We start from the raw sequence: 12695 nt of genomic DNA on the forward strand, positions 1-12695 counted from the left end.
TACAGTCTTTTAAGGATTCCCTATCATCTCTAAGATAAAGTCCACGGTCATAAGCATCACATTAGCACCTTCATGATCTGACCTTGACCACTGAAAATTCAGATGCTATGCTATCATCCAAAATATGAAAGGCAGCATTTATATAATTATCGAGTTCAAATACCAGCTCTGCTGGGACTCATTAATTTTCTAGAGTACAACTGAAAGGGTTTCTTCCTTCAATTGAGGGCAGACTGCAACAAAAATGGCCTAGTTTTCCACTTTCTCCTCTGTTCAGCCAGTTCACAAGAGCCTGCAAATGGATTCCAACTCTGGAATTAGCACCTTAAGGTAAGGATTGGTTGTTTATATGAAATTAAAATAACTGGGTATTTGCATTTACTTGCCAATTCTGGTAACCCTACGTTAAGGCCAACCCCAGCTTTCCCTGGTTCATTGATTACAGAGTAAATACTGGTATAGACCGAGAAGAGGACTAAGTGTGTTTGTTTCCTTCCTTCTCACCAAACTATTTAACCTTTTAACATTGACATACCGGGGTGAACTGGAAGAGCCACTTCCAATTCTTTAAGCTCTAAATGTCAGCACGTTATTATCATTGTTGTTTTCAGGTTTTACATTGCTATAGCATGACTATGAGACCGACAGTGTCACTAATTACGACAATTTCCTTAAACTGGAGCAGAAAGATGTTGCATGAAGTCTTGAAATCTAAGACACGGGAAATTAAGTTACATAAGTAGCAGATGTTCAGGCTGAGGATGGAAGAGAGCTGTAACAAGAACTCTCAATTATTTCTCCCCTGAGGCTGGGACTAGAACTAAGGGAGAAAGTTGTAATCTTTCTTTCTGTTTTACCAGTAAGTCATATCACGGCCACCACTTAGCCCTTTATCTCTCATCACTATTTGTAATTCCATAATCAGGCTAACCGCCGCACCAGATTTTTCTTAAGTAGTTCTCTCCACCCCGCCCCCCCGCCCCCCGGTAAATTTCACCAGGAAAAAGAAACAGTAAAGTTCAAACAGTGCAAATGGTTACACAATGCAAGTCTCCCTTTCATCCTGATCCCTAGTTCTAGGCCGAAGGTTCCTAACTCGATTTAGGAACTGGAGCCGAAGGGAATGTTTCCAGAGCAATGTGAATTCCCTGAACGCGCGATCTTCAGTGGACTGATAATTGTGCATCCAAACTTTTGCCTGCATTTCGAAAGGGTTCTGAGAACTCCCGAAGAAGGACTGGCTGAAAGGAGAGATGAAGCTGGAGGCTCGGCAGCAGCTGGTAAAAACCTGTCATAACTCGTCCCAGCGAAAAAAAGTTACCCCTCAACCACCCAACCCTGGCCCCCAAGGAAAAACTCTGTTCCCCGTGGGCGGGATCACGGATCTACCCTTCCCGAGTTTCTTCCCTGCCGCATTCCTGCCCTCCGGCGCGTCGGCGTGCGCTGACGTCACGACGCCGCGCGCGCGCAGTCCCGCCCCTGCAGAGCTCGGCGCTGGGACGGAGCCCAGGGTTTTCGCAGACCCGGAATGTGAGGCCTCGGCGCGGCTGGCCCCGCTTCTCTGGCGAGTTCTCCCCCCACCCCCGGGCCTGCGCCCGCCGCCCGCAGCTCAGCCGGGAGGAGTCAGGGCGGCCGCGCCCTTCTGCCGTGTGCCCGCGTGGGCCGCCGCCGCCGCCGCCGCCCCTCGGATTCCTCCGGGGCCGCTGAGGAGTTCGCTACGGAGGGAGGCGGGGGCCTTCGGGAGGAGGAGGCGGAGGAGGCGGAGGAGGCGGAGGGAAGGAAGATGGCGGCCGTGGAGCTCGAGTGGATCCCAGAGACTCTGTATAACACCGCCATCTCCGCTGTGGTGGACAACTACATCCGCTCCCGCCGCGACATCCGCTCCTTGCCCGAGAACATACAGTTCGACGTGTACTACAAGGTACGGGCCGTGGGCGACGGGCCGTGGGCCTGCTCTTCCCGCCTCAGCCCCTGGGGCCGCACCCCCTTCCACGTCCGCGAACCCCCGCGTTTAACCCCTCACCCCTCGTAGTGGGATCGGCGCCCCGAGACCTCTGGGGCGGTGCCGGGCTGTCCGGTGTAGAAACGCTCCATCTGCTATCTTCGTGTTTCAAGCTCTCGGGCCTTGATGGATGGATATCTCTTCGCAGTGAGGACCCCCCCCCCCCCCCCCCCGCTTTTGGTGTTCCCTCGTACCTCGGGGCCCCTCTGGGTAGGCCTCTCGCGTGGACTTCCTCTATTGCGCCCTTGTCCCACTCAGTCCTTGCCTTCCAGACTGTGACTTCGGGAATATTTTCTGCCCTCTTTTCCCAGTTAAGTGTCAGCATCAGCTGGACTTATATATATATATATATATTTTTTTTTTTTTTGCTTTTCCACCCTCCTTTTTGCCTTCTCCTCTCTCCTGCCTCCTTCGCAAGTATTTTTCTTTTCTTGCTTCGTGTCACCTTTCTCGTCGGTCATTGGGAGGAAGTTGAGAAATTATTGGAAGTAGTGGTGTGCTTTATTCGCATATCCTTTGAAGCTGTGGTTTTTGTTTGTATTGATCCTTGCGATTGTATAGGCGGTTTTATTAATACGGGGATGGTGATAAACTACCTGAAAGGAAGAAAGTCTTTCTTTAAAAAAAAAAAAAAAACAGACAAAAAACACTTTAGAATGTAAATCATGTTCATGTAGTTGAAAGTTGCAATCTTGTAGCATTTCTGAATCGCTCCCCCTCAAAAATCTGAACAAAAAGTCTCCAAGTTCAGTTTCCAAGGAGGTTCAAGGGTAAGTGTCTTTAGACGTGGACAGTCTTGCAGTGTTTAGAGAGGGAGGAGAACTTTATGGACTCGGAGCCTCCCTTTTCCTCTCCCCCCACATTTGAATGTGAACAGTGGCCTTATTATTCAGTCCTCCTTGCCTTGAATCGGCGTGGATATCTCTTCTCCAGTAGCCACCCATGCAGAATTTGACCAGAAGTAAAAGTATGATTTATTTTTTAGATCTAAACACTTCCTCTTGATTTGTAAGTTGGCTGGAACATTGTAAACTAAGATTTAACAGATGTGTATGTTCTTACATATATATGGTGTTTTATGGCAGTTGTTTCATTGGGAAGATTGCCCGCTTTCTCCACCCCGGAATATTTTTTCAGAAAGCTGCTGACTTGCTATATTCTGTCTACTAAATCCAGCTGCTTTACACCAGTTTAACAATTTTTACCCGCTAGATATTTGGAGAATATTCATTTTGGTCATTTATATTATTATTTGGGGGGGGGGTTGTTAAAGAAAAACCTCCCTTTATTCCAGATCCCTTTGATACATTGATTTACTTTTGTGTGTGTCTAAGGAAGTTTTGTGTATTTAAAATGTATTCCTCCTGAGTTAAGAGTTCTTTCTCAGCCTGGGAATCGGCAACTTTGTGTGTGTGGTAACTGTATCCATTTTATTATATCGTATATTGTAACATTTTACAATTTTTAGAGAAAATCATTGGAAATTTAATCAAAGTACATTCAGTGGTTGAATTTCTTCAAAGTACCTGGATTTCTTCTAGTAACTTTCATTTCTAATTGAAGCTTTTCATTTGAGGATTATTAATAGTGATTGAACAGATGGTGCTTTTTGCCACATTTTGTGTTTCACATAGTCCACAAAGTTTTAATATGGCGTCTTTTGGGTACACATTTTTTTTTTTGGGGGGTACACATTTTATTCCTTAATAGTTGTCTGCCTGTTGGGAATGTGGCACTGTGCTAAAGAAAAGGACGGTATTTAACATATGCCTGAAACTGTAAGTGCTCTTAACACAGTTATTTTGTTTAAGCCTCACAACTTAACTGTAAATTAGGGTATTAACCTGTTTTATAGGTGAGAAAGTGAAGTAATTTAATCAAGGTCTCATACCCAATATTCCTGTTTACCTTGCTTTCTTGCTTACTTCCGGTTTTCTCCAGTTTCCAATTTTCTTCAGTTTATGGTTTCCGAGGAGAAACCCATAATCAGATCCCTCCAGTTGCCCCAACTTCCATCAATAGGCATAGTCACAGACAAAATTACATTATTTGTGCATCAAAAATTCCCCCATCCCGATTCACCGTAGTTCACTGTCACTCTGTTAATTTTTGTCAGTAGCTTCAGGTGCAGCTTTAGGAAATGCGGTTATGGAATAAATAGGAGATGAAGAAGCAGGTGTGCTGTGACTGGCTCCTAAGAAGGGAAGGGAGAGAGAGGGATTGATCTGTAGAAGGGTAAAATGTGAAAGTTGTTAAAAGTTTAAGGATGCTGGTGCTGCTGCTGCTAAGTCGCTTCAGTCGTGTCCGACTCTGTGCGACCCCATAGATGGCAGCCCACCAGGCACCCCCGTCACTGGGATTCTCCAGGCAAAAACACTGGAGTGGGTTGCCATTTCTTTCCCCAATGCATGAAAGTGAAAAGTGGAAGAGAAGTTGCTCAGTCGTGTCTGACTCTTAGCTACCCCATGGACTGCAGCCTACCAGGCTCCTCCGTCAATGGGATTTTCCAGGCAAGAGTACTGGAGTGAGTTGCCATTGCCTTCTCCGAAAGTTTAAGGATGGAAGATGTTAAAATATACTTCTTGTCTGAATGACAGACACCAAAACAGAATGAGAGGTTGAATATACAAATGAGGCAGGAAATAAATTATGGAGCAGAGACCCTGAATAGAGACATTAATTGAATGAACTTTGCCCCTTCTTTCACCATCCATTAATTAAGGTACCAGTCTTACATTGGAGTTGGGGAAAAGACTACTACTTCCTCTAAGACCAGATGGAAAGAGGTAAAGACATAAAGTATAAACATAGGTAAGTTTGCGAAGAATGGTTGTAAGGAATTAGGATAGGATCACTTGCTGACAGTAAGGGACGGTAGTGGTGACTTTTATGTATAAAGGCTAAACAGAAGTTGGAATGGCTGCTAAAGTATATAGAAAAGGATGCTCACTAAATATATGTTTTTTAAAAAATTGACAGAAGATATAGATGGTTCAATAAAACAGTACTCTGCTGAATGATGTCTCTGACTCAGAATGATGTTTCTCTAAGGGCACTCAACGATTTGGGAATAGAAGTAGATAAAGTGAATAGAAAGAATTATGAAATTATATACCAAGTGAAAGCAAATAGAGTGAATGGCTGGGTTCCTCAAAGAATGAAGTTTGTGATCTTTTTATTGTAACTGCTGAATGGTCTGTTCTATATCCTGTTCCAGTGACAGGATTTGCCATAGAGTTAAATTTTGACCAGGTGAAGTGTTTCAGTAATGTGTTTTATTTTTTGTTTTCAGTCTTTAACTTAGTAATTTGGGGGTTTTAAAAATTATTATTGTACATCTCCTGCTGAAAACCATATGAATGAATTCCTGATTTAGTATTAGAATTGTACTTTTTCTTCTTTTTTTGTGTTTATTTCTATTCTTAGTTATCTTTCATCCTCAACTAATATTATCTTTTAAAATTGGCTGGTAACAAATCGAAAAAAAATTTCTTGCAACATATTTGACAACCAAAGAGTTAATGTTTTTTCACATTAAAAAGCTCTTAGGATTAATAAATTGAAAACAGGAAATTCTCTGGTGATCCACTGGTTAGGATTCTGTACTTTCATAGTCAAGGACCCAGGTTTGATCCCTGGTTGGGGAATCTCCAAGCCCTGTGACGTGGCCAAAAATAAATAAATAGCAAAAACTTTAGTGGGAGTGGGACATAAAAGAACATAAATAGGCAGCCATACCCTGTATATGGATGGAAAGGTAATATGTTATAAATATGTCAACTCATGTCAGTTTAAGCTTTGAATTTATTGCAAGTTGAATCAGAATCTCAGGATTTTACTAAGTATAGGAAACTTATTAAAGATGATGCTTACATGGAGGAATTAATTACCTGAGAATAAATGAGCAAGGAAAATTTTAAATGTACAACATTCAAGATAGTCAAGTTTATTAGAAAACCATGTATATTTTAAAACTATATAGTATTGGCAAAAGAACAGCAAAGAGGGAAATTGATTTCTAGGACATAGTAGACAGTGTACATGGAAGCTAAAGCATATTTAAGAATTTGTTTATATACTAAAGTTATAGGGCAATGCTGTGTTTAAACAGATGGGAGGAAGTTGGTTATCTGCGGGGAGTGTTAGACCTATACTTAACACTTTACACCAAAATGAATTCCAAGCAAATTAAGGATTTAAATATGGCAAATGATATCTTAAAAGCACCAAAATAGATTACTGGGTCAGTATCTTACAGTGAGGAATGACTGAAGTTCTTCTTTAAAGAAATTATTTTAAAAGTAACTTACAAATATAAAATGTGTCAAATGTTACAAAAATGAGTAATGTAGAATGTGAAGTCCTCTGTTAATTCATCTTGCCAATGCTGTAATACTGTCCTGGCATAGTGAAGGCTTCTCTAAGCATGAAACCAAAACCCAGGATGAAAAAAAGAAATGGATTCTGTTGAATACATTAAAAATTAGGGGGGAAATTGAAAGCACATTTTTTAAAAAGACTATGCAAATGACCAACCTAGACAGCATATTAAAAAGCAGAGTCATTACTTTGCCAACAGAGGTCCGTCTAGTGAAAGCTGTGGTTTTTCCAGCAGTCATGTATGGATGTGAGAGTTGGACCATAAAGAAGGCTGAGCGCTGAAGAACTGAGGCTTTTGAACTGTGGTGTTGGAGAAGACTCTTGAGAGTCCCTGGGCAGCAAGGAGATCCAACCAGTCCATCCTAAAGGAAATCAGTCATGAATATTCATTGAAAGGACTGATGCTGAAGGTGAAACTGCGATACGTTGGCCACCTGATATGAAGAACTGACTCATTGGAAAAGACCCTGATGCTGAGAAAGATTGAAGGCAGGAGGAGAAGGGGACGATAGAGGATGACATGGTTGAATGGCATCACCGACTCAAAGGACATGAGTTTCAGCAAGCTCCAGGAGTTGGTGATGGACAGGGAGGCCTGGCGTTTTGCAGTGCATGGGGTCACAAAGAGTCAGACATGACTGAGCAACTGAACTGAACTAAATTGATACAAATGACGTTTGTCAGGTAAGAGATGAATTTCCTAATACAGAAAGAGCTAATGTTCATCAGTATATAAAGTACAACCAACTGATTTCCAGAACACCTGAAGAGCTAGCTCGAAGAACAGGAAAATATGAATGGCTAATAAACATCAAATGAAATGCAAATTAAAGTGCACTGTCAAGCCAGGTCAATCATGAAGAAGAAATAAAATCTGGAGAACTTACACCATCAAATATGGAGCTGTAACAGATAGTATAACATGCAGTTGCCATACAAGTAGACAAATAGCCCAGTGGAGCAGTCCAGTCCAGTAACAGACTGACACATGTTCTGTCACCTGGTTTATGGAAAAGGTGACATAGTGGTACAGTGGGGAAAGGAAGATCAAATAAATAGAGTTGGTTAGTTAGATATCCATGCAGAGGGAGAAAGATCATGATCTTACCTTACATCATACACAATTACCATTTTCAGTGGATTGCTGATCTAAATGTGGAAAAGAGTTTTTTAGAAAAACGTTTTCATTGTGTCAGCAAAAATAAATAGGATACAAAAAATGAGCTAAATGTAAAGGTAATTTGATATATTGGCCTATTTTAAGATTAACATCTGTTTATTAAAAGACACCATTAAAAGAGTGAAAAGCAAAGCCACAGAGGGGGAGAAAATATTTGCAGCACATATTATCTCATAAAAGATTCATCTTGCATCTAAAGAACTAGAAATAATAAGAAAAAAAAGAAATAGCTAATTTTTTTTTAATGAGAAAATAATTTCAGTAGTCATCCAAAAAGAGGACATTCAAAGGTCCAGTGAAACATTTTGGAAAGATGCTCAACCTCATTTTGTCTTCAGGGAAATCGCTGTTCTACTATACTCTCTTCAGAATGACTAAATGAAAAGTGCTGGTAAGGATGTGGGGCAGTCAGAACTCTCATAAACTGTTAGTGGAAGTGTTAATATACCATTTTGGAAAACTCAGATTATCTACTATAAAGTGTGTGTGTATGTATATACACCATATAACCCAGTAATTCCTCCTCACGATTATAACAGTAATGTTCATAGCAACACTATTCATAATAAAGAAAGAGATGGAAATTATCCCAATAGCCATCAATAGGAGAATTATAAATTGTCAAACAGTCATGTAGAGGAATATTTTACAGTGAAAATGAATGAGGTGCAGTTGCAAAACCATATGGATACATCTCACAGGTGACATTAAGTGAAAGAAATCAGCAAAGGAGTATATGCCAGAGGCTCCGAAACTTTCTCCCTTCACAGCACCCTTAGGTCAAAAGAAATAGCTGACAGCTTTGTTAATTAAGTGGTTAGATATAAAAACTGAATGATACTTACATTTTAACAACACAAGAACCATTAAAAAATGAATAAACAAATTGAAAGAGTATTTACTTCATTCTTAAATAGGCACAATTACTTACTACTGGAATGTGTGTGTGTGTCAGACACTGTACAACTTCTCAGATCTTGAAATTGAATTGGACATTACCATCCTTATTTTCTGTTACATGAGTTTTGCACGTTACTTTTATCATAACCACTGAGCATGCTGCTTCACAAAGATAAGATGTCATTGAAAGGAATATAGCAGTCTAGTATTTGGCATGGTTTAATATAAATGTTGAATATTGTACCTTTCAAATTTAAAATATCTTGCAGTGCCCCAGGGCATTTTGGTGCAGTTTGGAAAATGTGGATATGTAGTGTGTGATTCCATTTACACAAGGTTCAAAAACAGGCTTAAAAAATTAAAGGTACTTTTAAGTCTGGAGAGGTTACCCTTGGAGCATAGTGACTGCAGGAGCACACAGGGAGATGTCTGGGATTCTGATGATGCTCAGTTTTATTAATACCATCTGCATGTTGGTGTATGGGTATGGTCACTTTGTGAAAATTTATTGAACTTTGCATTCTTTTTTTTTTTATTTCTTATGGTCTTGCTTAATCTCACAAGACCTCCAAAAGTTGTCTGGTGGTGTAAGGTTTCCTTTCTTGCTTCTACATGAGCTAGTCTGCACGGCAATGCCGGAGACTAAGCTCAAGTAGAAGCAAGAAGGGTGGCACAGATGAACTTTGCATTCTTTTATTTTTCTTTTTAAAATTATGTATTTTTTATTGAAGTATAGTTAATGTACAATATTATGTACGTTACAGATATACAATATAGTGATTCACAATTTTCGAAGGTTATACTCCATTTATATTATTGTAAAATATTGGCTGTGTTCCCTACGTTGTACAATATATCTCTGTAGCTTATTTTATATGTAATAGTTTGTACTTCTTAGAGCTTTACATTTTAAATATAAGTTGTGCACTCATCTATGTATATGTCATACTTCAGTAAAAAGGTTTAAAAATTACCATTCCTCTTCCCTTGCCAGATTATCATGGTTTAATGATTCAAGTAACTCTTACCTTTTAATCTACAGTACCATGAAATTTTCTTATAGGAATGCTTGTTGACTGTACAGGAAATTCTGTTCAGGAATGTTAAGTACAGTATTGTTTATGATGGTAAAAATTGGAAACAACTGTTTGCTCATCAATCAGGGATGGAATATCATACTTCATTTAGAAAGAATGAGGATGCTGGATATATTGGTGTAAAGAGTACATAGGGAGAATAAAAGCTTGTCACAAAGTAGTATGAATAACAATCATGTTTGTTGTTTTTAAATGAGTGAATATATGTGTACATTTGAATACGTGTTGGAAAAAAACCTAGAGGAACACAAAATTTCAGTAGTATTTATTCAAGGGAGAGAATTGTTTTTAATTTTGTACATATATTCTCTCTCTATTTTTATACTAGAATTTTTATGATTTGTTTTATAAAAGAAGTAAAATTGAATTTTTAAGAATAAGTTATCTGTCACATGAAGTTGTACTAAGAGGGGAATAGCCTAAAAGCTGATATTCTAAAATATTAGTGTGACTAAGAAGTCAGATGGCGCAGTGAAGAATCTGCCCCCTGGAGAGGGGAATGGCAAGCCACTCCACTATTCTTGCCTTGAGAATTACATGGACAGAGGATCCTGGTGGGCTACAGTCCGAGGGTTCGCAAAGAGTTGGACATGACTGAGTGACTAAACACTTTTACTTTCACATAAGAAGTAGGTCAAGGTGATTGGTTTAAGAGAAAAATAAGTCAACTAATTAAGTAGTTAATTGGCCACATTAATTCACTAGTTAGCCACATCAAGAAATGTGAGAGAAAGCTTACATGCTCAAAACTAGGAACGAGGAAGTAAAAATAACCATGGATACAATGGAAAAGGGAAAAATAGTCTTTTAAGTTGTAGCATAATTTGCTTTAGATGTAGCATAGCTTGTATGCGTGCATGCTAAGTTGCTTCAGTTGTGTCTGATTCTGTGCAACCCCGTGGACTGTAGCCCACCAGGATCCTCTGTCCATTGGATTCTCCAGGCAAGAATACTGGAGTGGGTTGCCATTTCCTCTTACAGAGGATCTTTCCAACTGAAATTTGTGCTTCTAGGAAAGTACAAATAACCAAAGAGAAGTTGATAGACTAAAACCATAAAAGAAGTTAAATTATGTTTTTCCCTTTGTCCACGTGCCTCCTCCTGCAGCAGACAAAACTCCCACCATTATTAAACTATCTTGGGTATAGTCAAAGAATAGTTGATACTATTGATACTTTTTTAAAGATTTATTACTTATTTTTGTCTGTGCTGAGTCTTCATTGATGCTTGTAGGACTTCTCTAGTTGCGGGGAGTGGGGACTCCTCCTTAGCTGCAGGCAAAGAGCTTCTTACTGGGGTGGATTCTGTTGCAGAGCACAGGCTGTAGGGTGCTTATGTCTGCATGTGAGCTAAGTCGCTTCAGGTGTGTCTGACTCTCGTGTGACCTGTGAACTGAAGTCTGTCAGGCTCCTCCGTCCATGGAATTCTCCAGGCAAGAATACTGGAATGGGTTGCCATGCCCTCCTCTGAGGGATCTTTCTGACCCAGGGATCGAACTGAAGTATCTTGCATCTCCTGTGTTGGCATGCAGGTTCTTTACCACCGAGCCACCAGGGAAGCCCTGGTTTTCTTTTTTATAAGTTCCTTTCTATGTTTTCTAATTTTAAAAAAAGCATCTATGCAATTCTGTGGGAATCAAAGGAAACAATATTTGTTTCTATTTTTTGGCTACATGGCACATGGGATCTCAGTTCCCTTAGTTCCCAGATCAGGGATTAAACCGACGCCCTGCAGTGAAAGGGATTCAGTGGTTAAGACTCCTCCCTTTCACTGCAGGGCAAGGGTTTAATCCCTGCTGTTTTAAAGTTGGCTGTCTAGAATACAGAAGGAAGTTTTTTGTTTTTAGGGTTTTTTCCCCTAATTAAAAAAAAATTGCAGTGTAGTTAATTTACAGTGTTTCAAGTGCAGGGAATGATGTCTCTATATATAGAGACAGAATGTTTTCTTATAGCCATGGACTGTAGCCCACCAGGCTGCTCTGTCCATGGGATTCTCCAGGCAAGAATACTGAAGTGGGTTGCCATTTCCTCCTCCAGTGGATCTTTCCGACCCAGGGATCAAACCTGGGTCTCCCATATCGCAGGCAGATTCCTTACCATCCGAACCACCAGGGAAGCCCCTCTTAAAACCATATTGTCTTCTTTCTACTGCCTCATGGATACACTCCTAATTTTCAGCAAGGTTGGTAGTGATGCTTTAAGAAGTCAAGAAACTTCCTACCTACATATAGAGATCACTGATACCTATTTGGTTAAATGTTACTGATCATCATTGTTGGCTAGATTTTTCATCTAACTAGACTCTTGGGGCTTCCCTCAAAGCTCAATTGGTAAAGAATCCACCCTCAATGCAGGAGACCCTGGTTCGATTCCTGGGTCAGGAAGATCCACTGGAGAAGGGATAGACTCCCCACTCCAGGATTCTTGGGCTTCCCTTGTGGCTCAGCTGGTAAAGAATCTGCCTGCAGTGCGGGAGACCTGGGTTCAATCCTTGAGTTGGGAAGATCCCCTGGAGAAGGGAAAGGCTATTCACTCCAGTATTCTGGCCTGGAGAATTCCATGGACTGTATATTCCATGGGGTCCCAAAGAGTTGGACACGACTGAGTGACCTTCACTTTCAGCTTTTGTTTTGACTTTCCATTTGTATCATGATAGCATCTTCCACCATTAATACAATCATGTTATCTTGAAAATGTTCCCTTGACCCCCTAAATGAGAGAATTAGAGAATCTGGGTTCTAGACATAAGTTCATTCTTATGATGATTGGGGAGAAAACTCTTTAATTTCTCTTCTAATGGAGAAATCTAGTATCATATATGTGGACAGTGTATTTAAAGTTAGGAAAGGGTTGTGTTCCCATTTGAGAGTTAACTATTTCTTGTACTTTAAATAATGTGAATATGTCTACTCGGCTTACTTATCAGTAAACAAAGCACTTTGCCGTGCAAGATGCAAATAATCATATGTTGGTCAGTTTTTTTTTTTTTTTTTTGAGTATAATGGAACCAATGAGTGTGGAGCAGCTGAGAAATTAAAATGTTATAAAAAGCAATAATGAATTTGTTTACTTGGCTGCATCAAGTCTTAGTTGCAGCACGTGGGGTTTTTATTGCATCCTGTGGAATCTTTCGTCGA

The 12695-nt window shown here is 40.1% G+C and overlaps 1 protein-coding gene across 1 annotated transcript in view; it reads left to right on the forward strand.

The window, feature by feature from the left end:
• Window positions 1-1463: 1463 nt before the first annotated feature.
• Window positions 1464-12695, forward strand: part of APPBP2 (amyloid beta precursor protein binding protein 2) — a 62963-nt gene continuing 51731 nt past the window's right edge. Inside the window, exon 1 of the mRNA XM_070478595.1 lies at window positions 1464-1921. Coding sequence (XP_070334696.1) covers window positions 1784-1921 — 138 coding nt within the window. The 5' untranslated portion in view covers window positions 1464-1783. The remainder of the gene's footprint in view (window positions 1922-12695) is intronic.

This window comes from Odocoileus virginianus, chromosome 17 (assembly GCF_023699985.2).
Source record: "Odocoileus virginianus isolate 20LAN1187 ecotype Illinois chromosome 17, Ovbor_1.2, whole genome shotgun sequence".
NCBI classification, from domain to species: Eukaryota; Metazoa; Chordata; class Mammalia; order Artiodactyla; family Cervidae; genus Odocoileus; species Odocoileus virginianus.